An 18,354-nucleotide genomic window follows, 5' to 3' on the forward strand; every position below is an offset into this window, starting at 1 on the left:
AGGGCTTCAGATGTTGTATGTTGGTTTGAGCACAATAAATCGGTCAAACCAGGTGTACTAATGAACTTGACTTCTGGCCATATACGTTCTAGAGCTTTCTTTATGAATTTAGCATTGACTTTGCTTGAACCAATTCTGTCGCCAGATGATTCACAAATTTCACTTATACGGCTTTTTAAATATGACATTTCATATACAGTTTTGTCCTCTTCAACTTGAGATTTAATTTCTGCTTTCAAAACTTCACAAGCCTTTATTAACTTACCCTTGTCTGGTTGACTTTTAAATGTGATATTGTTCTTATCAGATATATAGCTAGCTAGACACCCTTTCTTCCTGTGATACCGGGCTTCATCTGCCACCAGATCGCCATTTGTAGTTAGTAACATTGCATAGAACTCTTTATCTCCTTTCACTTCAGCTGTTTCGATTAATTTTGAGTACAATTTTGAATTTTCATTGACTGACCCCTCAACAGTTGACCACTTAGCTCTGTGCTTTAAGTTACATTTTTTGGCCACAAATTAAACAGTTTTCCTTCCAACTAAAATCAGGAACGTTGACTTTTGATCTGGTATATGCACTTTCTTCTTCAAAAAGTTTAGATTCAGTCGGGAATCCATTATCTCCCACTTTGTTATAAAATGGATGGACAGTTTTTGCACGACAAGCTTTATGATAGTAGATACATGTTTCTCCTGAACGTATTTTAGATTCAAAAGCAATGATACTAGCAGAAAATGCATCGTTTCTGTCTCTGCATATTGACAGTAGAGTCACATTTTTCTGGGTCAAGTACTGTTTTATTGCTATTGAAACGTTTATTACAAAAACAACATTTGTTAGAATCAAAACACAGTCTTCTTTTCTTGGGTTCAGATGTAGATGTATCCATTTTACTTATTCACAAAACCTGGAAAAGAAGGAAAACAATATAGGAAGAAATAGTGACAACCAAGCATGTACTCCTGTCATTATACAACAATTTACAGAATACTTAGACGTAATGAAGAATTAAAAAAAAAGGTATGAAATGCTTTTCTCTGGCCACTGGAGTGCATTAAACATACACGTGCACAGAGTCATCTCTGCACTCTGGTACATGCTCTCAGTGCTTTGATTTTCTATCAGGCCTAAATATTAAAAGATTGCTTGCTGTGCAAAATTATTAGGGCGATGCATTTGCAAATAGCATCAGTAGGCCGTTATTTTTGGTAAAATATTTTTTAAAATATAAGTATAAGTGATACGGGATAGGCTAATTTACACGGGGAAATATTTATATATGCACCGCATGTATTAAAATTTAATTTTATGAACAAAAACCAATAAAATCTATGTCTGAACAAATTATTCATTTGAACAAATAATTCATGAAAGTATTTTGATATTGTCTGCTTGTTTTAATCCCATTTTTGATTCTTGTTTCTTTATCAAATTTGACAAGGTCATGCACTGTTTACATTCTGGGTTTCAATATTCTATCACATTGACATTGTGTATCATTGTAAAATCTATCAGGAACAATAATTGTAAAATATTTTCTTCTCAATTTACATTGTTTACATTTATTCATTTGAACTTTCCCACTTCCAAACTTTTACCGGTGATGTGGCTATTTGTACCTCAACAATTTGGTTCTACCCCAAAATACTATATGTAGCCAACAAAAAATGTTGCAGAAACACAATAAGTGTTAAAATGATAGTAAATGAAACAGAGGCGGACATATAAGATCAATAATACTTACCAGTGTTTTCCATTCCCAATAATCGGCTATTCTTCGTCTTATTTCATAGGACAACATCCAAATGAGTTAATCTTGATCAAACAAGGCACAGCCCAGTTTGTTCCATAAATACTGGTAGGTAATTTCTTATTAAATGCTTCATGTGTTTATAACAATAAAATCATGTGTAGGTTAAGAATAGGTGACTTAAGTCAGAACAGATAACACAACATATGCTCAGTGCTCGTAACTCTGGCTATTTTCACTGAAAAATGTGGCCATTTTGAAAGCAAGCATGGATTCTACATAATAGTTTATACATTCTTCTTACCCAAATATAGCATGTTTTCAACATTATATATACATATGATTGGAGCTGATAGGAAATTACATCTTCTTGTCATATTAACCATTTACATTTACTTCTAAAATTCATGCCAAATTACCCCACCCACTTATAAAAGCTTATGAATTAAAAAAAAGAACAATTTTTTTCTAACTTTGTGTATTTATTTTCATTACCTGAATGTTACATTTCATATCTGAGCATAAACACTTACACTTTTTGTCATATCCTTTTACCTGCTGTTAAAAATAGCACCCTATACCCTAAATTTAACCAATTCTGAGGGGACAAATTTCTACTTTTTTGCGAAATTTACAGAAATGTATATAAAAACAACTAAATAATGTAGTTCTAATGTTTAATCGTGCATATAAAGACATAATACATAATTAAAATCATAAAGTGCAACATTGGGGTCAACAAAGCTGAAAAAATGATATTTCTAATTTTTTGGCGACCATCTTGGACCATCTTGGATTTCTCAAAATGCCACCATTTATGCCGATTTATGCCAGTAGTTTCATAAACTTCAAACTTTTACGAACATTTTGGTATGTAAGTTATATTGTTGTACGGGGGGGGGGGGGTCAAGGTTAATATTTTTTAAGTCAGAAAGTCACTACTATTTCTTCAAACAGTCATATTGGTTTTTTGGTTTTTCACTTTATCCATGAATGTTCCACCTCCACCTCTGATTCATGTGGGGAAGTTGGCAGTAACTTGCAGAGAACAGGTTTGTACTGGTACAGAATCAGAATCCAGGAACACTGGTTAGGTTAACTGCCCGCCGTTACTTAATTGAAACACTGTTGAAAAACGGCGTTCAGCCCATTACAAACAAACACACAAATGTGAATATTCTTTACACGACTACCGCACTCAGTATCTAAATCTGATGATATAAATAGATTTTTTTTCTCTTAAAAGTACTTCTATTTAAATGAATTGAATTAAATTAAAAAATGTAAACTTACCAAATTTTAATTTAGACAATTTTCACATACAATATTTTTTTATTCTGTTCTATCCTGTTTATTGATAGACCTAGTTCAATCTGATCACCTCTGATCACCTCGGCCTTTATGCTACCGGAGAATACGGAAATGCCCGATGTTGCACGATTGAGACCTAGTTATTATTATACCGCAAAACTTGCAAAAGAAGTAATGATATATGCCAGATAATAAAGAATTTTCTCTTCGGAAGAAAGCATATGCGTATGAATCAAATGAATAAGGAAGTTTAGCTTCATTTTACATTGTGTCTTTAGCATTTAGGTGGAAAAGATGCAAATTGTTTGCTATTTTGTCAATTTAATGGTTTCTGTATAAAAACTGTATGAGACATGCAATTATCATAACCGACAGTCAGTATCATAAACCCTGTGTTACAAAAAAGAATACCAGAATAGGAATCAAAACCTGCACCCCTTTTAACAATTAATGGTATTGTTCAAACTAAAAGATGGACAAATTAATCATAGAAATTTAGCAGGGTACGGGATAAACTGTACTTACGTATATGAGCCGTGCCATGAGAAAATCAACATAGTGGGTTTGCGACCAGCATAGATCAAGACCAGCCTGCACATCCGCGCAGTCTGGTCAGGATCCGTTCGCTAACAGTTTCTCTAATTGCAACAGACTTTGAAAGCGAACAGCATGGATCCTGACCAGACTTCGCGGATGCGCAGGCTGGTCTGGATCCATGCTGGTCGCAAACCCACTATGTTGGTTTTCTCATGGCACGGCTCATATGCTGTGTTTCCTGTATCACTTTACACTTAAACCTTTAGCCTGTTGGCGGCGAGTGAGTCTGCCTTTGCGACCAGTGCAGACCAAGATCAGCCCAAATTGGATCAGTCCATTGTAGAAATATAGCAGGCTAAATGCTAATCAAATTGATTTTGCTTTCTTCAAACAATCATATAGGTTTTACTACTTTATCCATGAATAGTCCTCCTCTACATTTGATTTAAGTTGGCAGTTACTTGCTGAGAACATGTTTGTACTGGTACAGAATCAGAATCCATGGAAACTGGTTAGATTAACTGCCCGCCGTTACATAACTGAAATACTGTTGAAAAACGGCGTTAAACCCAAAATAAACAAACAGACAAACATGACTATTTCTTACATGACTACAGCACGCAGTATCTTAATCTGATGATATAAATAGCTATATAGTATTTTTAGAATAAATGTTAGCGAACAGTATGGATCCTGACAGGAAGTACATAAAACTTAAATTACAGTACAGTAATCTTGATTTGATAATTAAGAACTATGATCCATGTAATTTAAGTTTTATGACTTCCTGTTGCTATTACTCTTAGGCCATTGAAAATATGTAATCACCAATCATAATGAAAGAACATTATAATAATTATTCTATTGTAAAATGAGACGTGCCATGAGAAAACCAACATAGTGCGTTTGCGACCAGCATGGATCCAGACCAGCCTGCGCATCCGCGCAGTCTGGTCATGATCCATACTGTTCGCTAACAGTTATTCTAATTGCAATAGGCTTTGAAAGCGAACAGCATGGATCCATACCAGACTGCGCGGAATCGCAGGCTGGTCTGGATCCATGCTGGTCGCAAACGCACTATGTTGGTTTTCTCATGGTGTGGCTCAAATGGTCCTCAGACATAGACTTGCATATCGTATGACATTGCATTTTACTTGCTACAACCTTGTGGCCGTGGAATAATTTATAATTCTATATTCATTTAAGTACAATCATCATATTCATGATATATGATACTAACACATTATATCTAATCATTATGCGAGACAAAATTCTACTGCAGTGTAATAATACATATCTTCAAAAGCTTTTAGGTGTGCTTAGTTTACAAACTTTTTCAAATGTCAAATTTATCAAATTCTGACATTGAATTGTGAGTTTTTAGAGAATTTCAATAGTAAATATGAAGGCGTATGATTTCAATTTTTCACATTTTCAGGATTATTTAAGTAATTATTTATAGCAAAAGAGTGTTTTAACACTTATTTATGCACGATGGGCGGTTATACGTCGGGCGTAATAATTTCAAGAGGGCGCAGCCCGAGTGGAATTATTTGTACGACGTATTACCGTCCGAGTGTATAAATAGTGTTAAAATGCGATTTTGGTATAAACTACATGTATTTCGATTCTAATATGCCCTTAATCTAAAACAGTAGATAAAATATAGTAGTGCTCTTTCTTGGTCGCAACAAAAACATTGACCTCACCGCACGTTAACGTGACGTCATTCTAGCGTAAGCGTGTTTTAAGAGAGAAAATCATATTAGAATTAAGAAATAATCTATAGCAAAAGAGTGCTTTAACACTATTTATGCACGATGCGTGATTATACGTCGCGCGTAATAATGTCACGAGGGCGCAGCCCGGGTGAGATTATTTGAACGACGTATTACCACCCGAGTGCATAAATAGTTTTAAAACATGCTTGTGCTATAAATTATTTTGATTTTAATATGCCCTTAATATAAAACAGTAGATAATATATGGAAGCGCTCTTTCATGGTCGCATCAAACAATGACGTCACCGCGCGATAACGTGACGTCATTATAGCGTAAGAGTGTTTTAACAGAGACAAGCATATTAGAATAAGTAACTGATCCCTTTTAAACACCGACAATTGGTTAGGGGAGCGGGCCGGGACCAGCAAAGTGTGTTCGTTAAAGCCATGTAGCGGACAAGCTCATTATAAACATTATATGTACAGCAAACTGATATACATTGTATATATAATTACTGCTTAAACGTACGTGTATAAAAGGTACATGTTCGCAATTTATTAGATTACCCTACTTTACTATTGTTTATTTTGTATTTATTTGTTAGGTTGGCGTGGCCCTTATAGACAGGGACCCTCACCCTGTATTCATGAATCTTGTAATTTCAAGCCGTAATAATGAAATGAAAACTGGCACGCAGAAAAGTGCCATTCAAATATTCCAAATTTAAATGTAAACACAAAGTCACCACATCCGAATGTTCAAATGAAGCAAGTATAATAGTTTAGCACTACCACTCTAAAGCATCAAGTACCACAACAATCCGATAATGTTATAATACAAAATTAATTCAGAATTAACAGTTCTATCAATTCAGTATTCACTATAATATTCAAGAATTTTAAAGGTGGCAGTTTACAGACAGCGATCTGCATACATTTTAAGTATTGAAATTAATATTTAAAGTAGCAGTCCTAAGATAGTGAGTTTTATATATTTTTAAGGTATTAATTTAATAGGAAACGAAAATGAAGTAAAATAAGGTGTCATGCATCCTTAGCCAGCACTACAGACACTATCTTTCGGTTCAGCCTGTGCTGGAAAAAAACCAAGAATATATGACATTATACATTCCTTGTGAAAATGTAGTGGTGCCTTAAACATGTTTTACTCAGCTGAAACACTCGGCACTCTAATGTCACACATTCAAAATGCAATCAGCACAACAGACATTACTGACTAAGGAGAAGACACAAACAAAGGATAATGGAATATTTTAATAAAGTAAAGATTCTATCTATATTGTTTAGTTTCTTTTAGTGAAGACTGTGCTTATCTTTAATTTAATTTATGATGTTTATAATGAGCTTGTCCGCTACATGGCTTTAACGAACACATTTTGCTGGTCCCGGCCCGCTCCCCTAACCAATTGTCGGTGTTTAGAAGGGATCAGTTACTTACTCTAATATGCTTGTCTCTGTTAAAACACTCTTACGCTATAATGACGTCACGTTAACGCGCGGTGACGTCATTGTTTGTTGCGACCATGAAAGAGCGCTTCCATAATATTATCTACTGTTTTATATTAAGGGCATATTAAAATCAAAATAATTTACAGCACAAGCATGTTTTAACACTATTTATGCACTCGGGTGGTAATACGTCGTTCAAATAATTTCACCCGGGCTGCGCCCTCGTGACATTATTACGCGCGACGTATAATCACGCATCGTGCATAAATAGTGTTAAAGCACTCTTTTGCTATAGATTATTTCTTAAACAAAACGAATTGTGCGCGGACTGCTGTGTAAACACGCATCTATTTATAATAAGTAAAAATAATGATTCAATGACTGCAGTATAAATATACATAGTTAGAACATATCTAGTAGATCAATTAATCTCTAGGGTCTAGGCTACCTAAATGACAAAGCAAATGCTATGATTTATGGATTAGCATACCATTTGTTGGTTAAGATCTCAGTGTGTTGATACCTTTATAAAAGTAATTGATAATGTTTGCTTTTTTGGTGTTAATTTCGGATATACTAATAGCATGAAAAGTTGAGCCTGCAACATTTTCGTTTTTGTCGTGTTGAGCGACCTGTGAAGTTTCTACTTTTCTCTATTTTGGTCATGGTCTTTCTCTGACCAGTGGGATCTACAAAGCATAGGACACAACCAAGCAAAAATAAAGTACAATGGTTTGACTGAGTATGTTCATGAGAGGTAATGAAATGTGCAACGTCTTTCAATCCCCCTTAGCATCGGTTTAACCCTTAGCCTGCTGGCGGCAAGTGATTCTGCCTTTGCGACCAGTGCAGACCAAGATCAGCCTGCACATCCGTGCAGTCTGATCATGGTCTGCACTGTTCGCTATTCAGTCAGTAAATTTTTAGTAAACACCCCTTCAAATGATAAATGGTACTGCCCAAATTGGAAGATGGACCAGTCCATTATAGAAATTTAGCATGGTAAGGGTTAAGCGGAATCCTATTACGTTTGTTTTGTTTGTTTTGGGTTTAACGCCGTTTTTTCAACGGTATTTCAGTCATTGTTTTGTTTGTTTTGGGTTTTAACGCCGTTTTTCAACAGTATTTCAGTCATGTACCGGAGGGCAGTTAACCTAACCAGTGTTCCTGGATTCTGTACCAGTACAAACCTGTTCTCCGCAAGTAACTGCCAACTTCCCCACATGATTTATCAGAGGTGGAGGACGAATGATTTTAGACACAATGTTTTTTATCAAATCGTCACGGAGAACATACGCCAATCCGTACATTAATAGATGTTACGTTATGTTATGTGGAACATGCACATTGAAACTGCCTTCAATGTACGCGCGTCATAGTCACAGTAAACAAAGTACTGGTAACAGAACTATTAACAATCTAACAGCAATAAGACACACCTGCGCTGACGTCAGCAATGACCAACTGAGTAATAAAACATTTCTATAAAATCTGTTACATTGTATTTACAAAGAAACAGTACACACTCACACACCAATGAACGTTTAAAAGTTTTATTTTTTGCAACAAAAAGAACATTTAATGCTGTTTTGAACACACTTATCGGAAGAGGTAACACGTCAGTTACTACTTTGATTGACATTGTGATCTCATTGATTACCAAATAACACATATTAATTGTCAGGTTTTGTCCTAAATGTTTTGTTGGTGTTATTGTATCTGTTCATTCTCAATACAGTCCACATTTCAAGAAAATTGGTCAGATAGTTTGTGTGATAATGCAGAACAATATATTCTACTTTTGGCTAAAATGATGCAAATATCAAAATATGGCGGGTTAGCTGTTTGACATGTGTTAACTCATAGTTACAGAAATACATTGTAATATGATTCAAGGGATGCAATAGAAGATGATCCGTATTTAAATTCAAACTGTTGTCACTTTCAAACAATATACTAGCATACATTTACTGTTTTTAACCTTTATCACCGTAGCACATTACTTTGTGTGCTTGAACCAACTTTAAGTGTTTCTGAACGTTGGATCACACACTGTCTGAAGGAATAGCCGGTAAAGGTTCATTTTTAGTAAACATATGTTCTCTAAGATTCAAGTCCGAGTTTAGATAGCTATCTTTACGTGAGCCGAGTTCAAGATAGCTATCTTTACGTGCACTCAGATCTTGTCTATCTACTCCTTTTGCAGATGATCTGTCGCTGAATGCTTCATTGTCAATACCCATTGTGCTTAATGAAGTACTTCCTGCACTTCCAACCTCTTGTGTTCTTGTATCCCGGCTATCAAAACTCGATGTGCTGCTCTCGGATGTTTGTAATATCGGTGATCTGCTATATGAAATTGTCTGAGTAGGTATATTGTCATAGTTATCGTCTGGAAAGCTACTCGCTCTGTATTCCTCCTTCTTTTTACCGTATACAGGTGTAATATAAGTTTCATTAACTTGTAGGCGACCATTATCTGAATTGAAAAGACGATATACAAATACACGAAAGGCAGTTTCTTTTATTAACTTTTATGAATACCAGTAATAAATCGATTCGTACATTTATTCACAATATGTATGAAAAGCTATATTTTATATGCGACAAAAACTGTCTTTCAAATTGATGATAGTTAACAGAGTACTATTTGGTTTGTGTTCATTACAAGATTCAATGTGTGAATGATTGGAATACAATGTCATTGCAAAATAAATAACATTCATGTCACTCTTTTTCTTTACCGGGTCAGTAACCGCAAAGAAATTATCTTTAAGTGGTGTCAGTTTAAAGCACGAACAAGACTAGTATAATTTCGGGTTAAGATATTTTACTAGTCGTTAGGATATTTTTCTGCTTTTATGAAATACATATTCTCCATTATTAACGTGAAAACTTTCTTAATTTTCGCAGAAGTTTTCATATCTTATACCACTAATGGGAACAAATAAAAAATATGAATATTTTTAATGACAAGGTTTATCCTGAAGTTATGTATTTATTTGTTTCTTCTGTAATACCGACTCAATTTTAGTTTTATACAGCGTTTTCCGGTTCCAGTGGAAGAGGAAGACATCGGCTTCTCCTCCGTATACTATTCCAGGTAGTGATGAACAAATAGGTAGTACCACCGATAATCTACGAATCAACTTGACGGCCTTTGTTTTACAAAGTGACTCAAGTGGTGCTCAAGCGGTAGTGTGTTTCAAGTTTAGAAGCAGTTGTTTGCTAAATTTGGTTTTCATAATAGTTGAACGACCTATCGTAAGACAGAATCCTAGTCTACAGCAGACGAACAGTAGAATTCCAACCAAGACAAAGCAGACGACACCAAGAACAATTAAGATAACCATTGTAGCAGTCGATGAACTTTTCCCATCGTCCTTCTCTCTGAAATATTTATAACGATTTTTGTATCAAAATTCCTTCATCAGGAGTAACGATTTCTTATTTTTACATCTTGTGCATTTTTTTTTACTTACACCACACTAACTGTAACTTACAAAAAACGTTGATTTACAATTTCATAGTTTTACATCTTGTGCAAAAGGTTTTATTTACTTTCACTACGTTACTATAACATACAATATACTTTGAAATAATGCAGAAATTAATTCTACAGTGCCTAAATTGAGACCTGGTCATTTAACGTATTCTTTCCACAATAAGTTTCTGACAGATTGTATCTAACTTTCCATTGATGGCAAATACTACATCAGAATTGAAACCTGCACGACACCGAGACTTTCTTTTACTAAAATAACAGATTGTATCTAGCTTCATCTAATTGGCCAATATTGTTTCAGAATTTAATACTGCACGACACCGGGATTTATTCTTACCCAAACTAACCAGCTGCCATATTCCATTTAGCTTCTCCAACATAATAATACATACATGTGCTTTAATGTTTGCTTAATTATAAATGTATATAAATAAAGAACTACCTGAAACTAAAGCTGAAGAAATACTTACGGTAACTGAGGGAAACATTGATTACACTTCTCTATATTTCTCGAACACAATGAGTTGACAAGTTCACCACGAACACTACTGAACACGGATGTTTGAAATGTTAAAACTACTTGTTCATTATCAGCACCAAATGAGCTGTCACCGACCTATTTATGAAACATTAAACTTGAAACAGTAAAATATTCCTACAACATGAAAGCAAGAACAGTACTCTAAGCCGACATGGTAATTTATCTTATTAGTTTATACTTAATTATTTTATGTAAATAGAGAAACAATTTACATAACTTATATCCATCACTCTCGATACCTCATCCAAGATGGTATTCCCCTCCAGTGTAGAAGAGAAGTCGGTCTCCATTTAATGGCTATGTATCATAACTGCGCACAAACAAAGTTGTCATACCTTTTTATACTGACTACCTTCTTCTAACGAAACAACATAGATTTGAAAGTCTGCAATACCGTCGCCATTATCATCAAATATTCTTGTATCGAAGCCGTTAGTTCCTCGGAATCGGACCTTTTTAATAGCTTCAAACACCTATGTAAAACGTTTCCAAATATTATACATGCGCTTCTTTGTAAATAATGTCTGAGTAATAATCTTATAAATTAATTATTAAAAACTATGTTGCTCATTGCAGATCTGGAGCATGTCCGGAAGTGGTTATCAATTGGCACGGCAAAAATATGCAAATTATTGCATGTCCACACGCATTTAGTGTATAATATGTATAATATACTGACTAAAGGAGTGAGTCACAGTCAATTAATATGTAGCCTATGTTGCGTTTATTTATCATCTTTCGGAGGTATTTCACAAACATTCTGTATCAAACATCAAAAGCCAAGTCAAGTTTCACAGAATTTCTATTCCTGTACACGTTAAAAAGCCTCTATGTCAAGATTCAAAATAGATTCTTACATCATGAGGACTATTCCTGTACATATCACAGAGTGTAGTTGTATCTCCATCACACTTATCTCTCAGAACTGTTTCTGCGCCTGCTAACAACGCAGTGACTGCGCGTTCTGCAAATGGCGTCCAAGCGTCAAGCCGGAAATCAGTAGTATACACGTTAAGAGAACTCTTTTCTTCTCTGTGAAATAGAAAACATTTAAAAGTGCGAAAGAAAAATACCCTACATTTGAAATAAATATACAGAAACAACTAAATCTTGGAATTGTTCCAAATTAGTAATGTTTATGCACTTTGAAACTACGACATTTGAAATAAAAACCAGAATATTTTATCAATTAACCCTCTTCAGTACCTGATGATATTAAAAACATTTCAGATATTTTATAATATGAAAAAATAGTGCAAGGATAAAAAAATAGTATAAATTGTTAAAGAAAACTGTATAAAAGACATAATCGTTACATACTGACATGGCTTTCGCGACGTTTTGTCATAACTCCATTCAAAGTAACAGCCGAATTCCTTCTCTATGTACGACCTAACCCAATGGTCAACGTTTGAACGATGTGGTGTTAGTAACTCCATGTGGTCTTTCAGTTTCTCATTTATTGTCAGTTGGGATGTGACAGTAATTGAGCCAATCAGATTTTTGTATTCTTTTACGTCGAATCTGGTTCCCCAACCTTCTGAGCTTATGTAAAGAAATTCATTTTTAACAATCGCATTGAATGTTCCCAACATGTGTGCAAATTCAAATGACCCAAGAAACAGAACCACAGTTTTAGCTTGGGGGAATCGCCTCAGTTCAGTAAGTACAACAGCTCCGTCAGTTGTTGTAGAAACAGACAATGTCTGGGCTACACAGATATCAAGGTCTGAAACGCTTATCAGGTCCAACAAAAGGTCCCGACCGCCTTCCCCGTATGCACCTGCACTGAATATTATTTGGATGAAATCTCCTCCAACTGTCTTCACAATCTCAAAGATAGTTTTAGCCTGTTTTTCATCCGGACTTGGTACACGTAGGAAGTATGGATATAGTGATCTTTTACTTAAAACTGGTGCTGTTGACGCATAACTTATTTGCGGATACTGCAAGCGTGATGTTAACTCCGCAACTGCTATACTAACGTCACTCGTCCAGGAACCAATATAGCCAATAATTTTATCACCAACAAATAGGAATTTGTCGTCTATGTACACACCAAGTTTATGCAATGTCAATATTTTTTCCTGTATAATTTGCGGGTCATAGCAGCTATCAATTATGATGATACCGATTTTTGCCGCTGGTTTTGTTTTAGCCTCTGCCACTGCAAAACGAATAGTTTCAGCAATATCCAGCCCGCCTTTCTTAATATCTCCGCATTGCAATGGTGTTGGTCCTTTACTGTGAATAGGCACGATTCCAACAATGTACATGTCACCAGGGATGAATAAGATTTCATCTGCGAGTTCTGTGAAGCAGAGCGAACAAAAGCTTCCATCTGGGCATTGCGCTTTACGAATATTCGGCCACAATAGTTCTTCTCCGTTGTCGCCGTAGTCCTTGACGTTTCTGGAGAGGACATGCAATTCCTTTGATTTCTTGTACTCGGCTACCTTATGATAATGAAATCAAGGAAAAACAACGGCATGAATATTTATTTAGACAGTTGCCAGGACGATGGCAGGTGCCTATCTAACTTTTGAAACAATGAGTGTTTCCGGTTACTGTTATTGGCGGGTCATGATGATTTTATTAAAAACACCATTAACAGCATTTGTTTAAAATATCTGGGAATATCTAATACAGGGAAACCATCTTTTTCAGCTATTGTGTATTTTGATGCCAATTCTGAACATACTGAAACAGAAAGTGTCCTAACCGAAATTTATAGAAAAAAGTTTGCTTTTTTCAGTTTGGATAATTCATGATACAATCAACATACCTTGATCAGACACGTTCTCTCGGTTTCAGCTTGGCATAGTTGATGGCTGTAGACTTCATATTCTGGAAAGTCACCAAGAAGGTTAATCTCAGCAGACTCGGTGAAATTAACTACCAAGTCAGGATCTCGAAACTCCTCTATTTCTCTTAAGTTCCCAAAATTGTCAAAATTTATAGCTGATATGGTTGTCAATTCCTTTATGAACTCATCTCTGGGAGTTTTCCTTGTGTCAAGAAATTCCGCACAGAGATCATTGTCAGGACATGACCTTTCAAAGACATTTTTCACAACTTTTGCAAAGATCATTGCTGCCTGGATAGCATACTGATTGTATACAGAGTCCGGGACAGCCTCCTCGAATTCTGATACTGAAATTTGGCGACAGGTATTTTCGTCCTTAGTTTCAGCTAGCGTGCAATTAAACTTTTCTTCGTATACATCTCTAATCCAGGTATTTGATTGCGTTGCTTGATACAGTGTTGTTATATCCGTAAAGATATTTGTCCATTCCTCCTGAAACTTGCTGATTAGTCTTCTTGGTGGACTTAAAACAAAGGCACCTTTCGAAATGTCAGTGTGTGCTCCTTGGATATATCCACCAGCTTCGGAAAATAAAAATACTGGACGCGTAACATTTGGATTATTTTTAATAACATTTTCAGTAGCACTAAGGACATGGTCAGCTAACACTGAACTTCCGAAAACAAGAATCCCAGTAATAGGTATATCTGCACCGATGATCTTATCCCTGATGTCTGTTTCAATCTTCGTCACGTGACTATGTGTATTGGCTACTGGAATCAACACCGGAAAACAAACATCGAGACCTTTACTTTTTGCCAGAAGTTCGTCTTTTCCACCTCTTCCATATGAATCATCGTCGTAGACGATTGCTATGTACGTCCAGTTTAGGGCTTCCAAAAGTTCAAGCATCACCTTCAAACGAAATAAATTGATTCAAGCGTCACGTTCAAATGAAATTATTTATACAATCATATATATATTGTTTTTCGTTGAACCAGAAAGAAACGGAATTTGTTCTATATCAAGTAAATATTTTGATAGCATTGTACTATAGTAAGCTAAGACATAGTGTTGAGAAAAGTTTTCTTTACATTTTAAGTATCGCCTATACAAAATTCAGAGACAATTATTTATTTTATTTAGTCTCCTAATGTCGTAAGAAACAGTTTTCAATATTACCTCAACCTGCAAATTATCGGGTGGAATTGTTCTAAAGAAATTTTTATAAATGTCGCTGTTTCTTAACGATGCCAACGTAGAGGAATAGCCAAATTGCAGCAGACGATGCTCTTCAGGTAAAGCACTCAGCAGCCGAGATATCGCCTCGGTCTCTGAACTGTAGTCCGACCCAATTACACCTACAAAATTATTTAAAAAGAAAGAAATACAATTTGATACAGAAAAGTGACAGCAAACCAGTCTAGCAGATATTCAATGACAGAAGTGGACCTGTATTGAAAACTGGCAATTTCCTTTCAATTACATATCATCCGTATGCGATTTCAGCATCCATCGGTTTTTATGAACAGTCATCGGCCTGCTGAGCTAGAGTAACAGCCTAATAAAGCCGAAACTGAAAACGAGAATATCTGATAGGACGTAAACTAAATTTTGTATATTTAGCATAAATGGTAGATAAAGAAATTGAACACCAGACAGATGAAATGACAAACTGATAGCATCCGAACTTACCAACAATTCTAACATCTTGTTCTCGGCTATAGCACAGCTCTGCTGCCAGCTGTTGAGCTAGTCTTTCAGATTCTCCATCTGCTTTACAAGTCTGACTAACGCGTAAACCTACAACAGAAGAAAAAAGAAAGCGCCATACATAGCTAATTATTTGTTAGACTTAAATGAAGCTAATGCTGATTGTAGGTGCAGAGATATCCGACTGGAACTGGCTAGTAACTATACAGGTTCTGCAGCTAGAACTTGTGAACGCTTCCAAAAATAAAAGATGAAACATGTAAAAGCAATGACTTTCTTTATAGCAAGTTTTATATAGAAGCGCATTGTTACGAAGTGCCGGAAAAGAAATGTCGTCATCACATCATTTTATTTTTTTTTGCGAAATGGCTTTTTCGATCGAGAACTATGCTGTAAACAAAGAGCAACGACTTCTATCCAGTAACTGTTGTTAACAACAATATATATTAATGCATAACATTTTATGTAGTTCATGGTTTGTTCTTAATTGCAAGTATTGGCTAGGCTTGCTTCGGCACTTATTCATTAATATTGGACTGGCGTTTCTGGTGATTTCACCCTTGTTTTGAAAAGCCATCTAACATCCCACACTATATATGGACGTCGTCAAAACAGCGGCACATTATCACAAAACAACGTTATAGTGACTTTATCGTCTTTCTTTTTACGGTCGTACAAAATGAAAATCTTAATTTTCAATGAAACGAAAATGGAGGATGTAAATATGTCATTTTAACCAAATTATGTGTAGATGGTACGATTCTAGTATTTATATCAACCCTAAATTTAATTTGATATTCTTTTATAACATCCACAACATTTTCATTGCAATTTTACATCTGTATCTTCTTTTGCTACACTAGTCTGAAAAAATTAAACCAATGGTATATACGAGGGTGTCGCTTTGAATCTGTTCTCAATCAAATTTGGACGCCGTCGCGCGACATTGATTAACTCTAACGAAAAAAACAAAACAAAACAAAACAATTAGCTCGATTGTGATGAAAGCTTAAAGCTTCGAGTCCGCTTCATGGAAAAAACAGTACTGGTGTCACAAGATAAGGTGTGGTCGTGACCCCAGTGGGTCTCGACTCCAAGACCTCCGGGATGAGCGGAAAACACTCTAACCATTAGACCAGCGTTTCCCTATGCGTTTTATGGTTTTATGTTATATAATGCTTACTTTTTATCGGAAGTGTTTCTACAGAACAAAATAAATTTGTTTACCTATTTTTACATTTGGAATGTAGTTTGCTTCATTTAGCTTTGATAATGTCCATTTTATTGCTTGAATATTTTGCACAGTTTCTGCTTCAATGTTACTGCAGGAGGAATTGGAATCGTTCCCGGATTCCACGTAAATGGCTCCTATAAATTCAATGAAGACATCCCCATCTAGTATAGTCCTTCCCAGTCCTTGTACATGCACACTAGCATATAGTAATATATAGGCAAACGACAGCATCATCTTTAAATCTATATGGAAAACACATTTGATAGTTTTATCTTTTAAATAGACTGTCTAACTCAACAAAAAGTCAGCGTAAGTCTGACATGCAACCATTCAAATGTGTACATATCGTATAATTGAAAAAATGTGCCCGGTTCTTTAGATGCTTTATATTTTAATAAACCTTTCGAATTTAACGAGAGGCTTTGAAAAAGCAGTTAACACAGATTTGTACTTCCCGATCAATACGTGCGTTTTAATAGTCCGCTAAACCATAAAATATAAGTTAAGTGTGTGGAAAATTGATACTTAAATAGCAATCATTTTGAAATAGTCTTTAAATAAGTATTGTCCTTCCTAATCTTTGTAAATGTAAAACAGTTTAGAGTAATATACATATGGTAGAGAATGGCATTAAGGCATGTGAAAATGAACACTACCAATACACTACCAATACATTTCTTCAAAAGATAAGATAACGCTAGAAACATATTCCTGATTTTTCAAAAAATTAAACAATAGCTACAGGTACATTTATGATCATCCCCATAATAATCAACCGCTACAGGCACGTACACCCTCAAAAAGAAAAAGAAAACTCTAAGCAGCACATTTTTGATCCTAAGAAAATATAAACAAACTTTACATACCTTATTGATGATCTTCAATAGTAAACAAGCGCTTCACAACATAAAAAAAAACATGACTGCATGAGAACAATGCTTGCGACATGATCAGACACTCGCATCGCGCAGTTGTCAGATCATCTGTCGCAAATTTCTCCAATTCCCATAGCTTTAAAGGAACGTGAGCTGACAATGCGCGGAGGCATCGGTCTGGATCATCTGTCCAAACCACTATGCTGTTTCCATGCAGGCTCTATTTCTGAATCAATAAATTCACATCATTATCTTGAATTGATACATGCCAACTTTAATCTTAAAAAAACAACAACACAAGTTAGAGAACACATTTACGATCCTAATAAAGTAACAGAGATTAAGCTTAATGACGAAGAGAACAGTAACGTGTTTGAGGGTATAGGTCACGAGATGAAGCGTAAAGATAAAGGTCAAATACTAGTGGTAAAGAAATGAGCACTCCCGTAACAAAACATAAATGTTTACCTATGTATTAGAAAGTTATAACTCTGTATTCCATTACACAATTATTACTGAAATATATATTATTTTAATCCAAAAATGAATTAAGATATTTAGTTTTGAAATTAGATTGCATTATTTTATTCAAACATTTACTTCAGGGTCACAATATTATAATAAACTGTCTGCATTTCAATGTATCATGCATGAAATTATCTGTACCAACAATCATTAGCTTTTAACGGTGCGTGACTAATGTGCATACTCGGGTGGAAGGACGGTAAAAATAAGTGCCTACATACACATTAATAGATGGCGTGCTTACATTCTTTATGTTAAATATACTCATGTATATTTTGCATGTTTTGCAACGTTCATAATGTAACAACATATTTATCTTTACCCTTAAAGTAATGTCTACAATAAACTGTTAGCCGA

The 18,354-nt window shown here is 35.2% G+C and overlaps 1 protein-coding gene across 2 annotated transcripts in view; it reads right to left on the reverse strand.

Moving 5' to 3' along the window:
* Positions 1 to 18,128, reverse strand: part of LOC123559795 (uncharacterized) — a 67,732-nt gene extending 49,604 nt beyond the window's left edge. The window contains exons 1-12 of one of the 2 annotated variants that reach the window (XM_045351896.2): positions 17,941 to 18,128; positions 17,464 to 17,494; positions 16,591 to 16,839; positions 15,346 to 15,453; positions 14,833 to 15,011; positions 13,630 to 14,565; positions 12,165 to 13,300; positions 11,702 to 11,876; positions 11,180 to 11,317; positions 10,774 to 10,919; positions 10,058 to 10,188; positions 8,336 to 9,277 (exon numbers count right to left, since the gene is read on the reverse strand). In XM_045351896.2, the coding sequence (XP_045207831.2) occupies positions 8,844 to 9,277; positions 10,058 to 10,188; positions 10,774 to 10,919; positions 11,180 to 11,317; positions 11,702 to 11,876; positions 12,165 to 13,300; positions 13,630 to 14,565; positions 14,833 to 15,011; positions 15,346 to 15,453; positions 16,591 to 16,831 (3,624 nt within the window). In that variant the 5' untranslated portion in view covers positions 16,832 to 16,839; positions 17,464 to 17,494; positions 17,941 to 18,128 and the 3' untranslated portion in view covers positions 8,336 to 8,843. Of the gene's footprint in view, positions 1 to 8,335; positions 9,278 to 10,057; positions 10,189 to 10,773; positions 10,920 to 11,179; positions 11,318 to 11,701; positions 11,877 to 12,164; positions 13,301 to 13,629; positions 14,566 to 14,832; positions 15,012 to 15,345; positions 15,454 to 16,590; positions 17,325 to 17,463; positions 17,495 to 17,940 lie in introns of those variants that run through there. The other variant, XM_053552249.1, reaches the window with a different exon arrangement.
* Positions 18,129 to 18,354: the final 226 nt, after the last annotated feature.

This window comes from Mercenaria mercenaria, chromosome 10 (assembly GCF_021730395.1).
Source record: "Mercenaria mercenaria strain notata chromosome 10, MADL_Memer_1, whole genome shotgun sequence".
Classification (NCBI taxonomy): domain Eukaryota; kingdom Metazoa; phylum Mollusca; class Bivalvia; order Venerida; family Veneridae; genus Mercenaria; species Mercenaria mercenaria.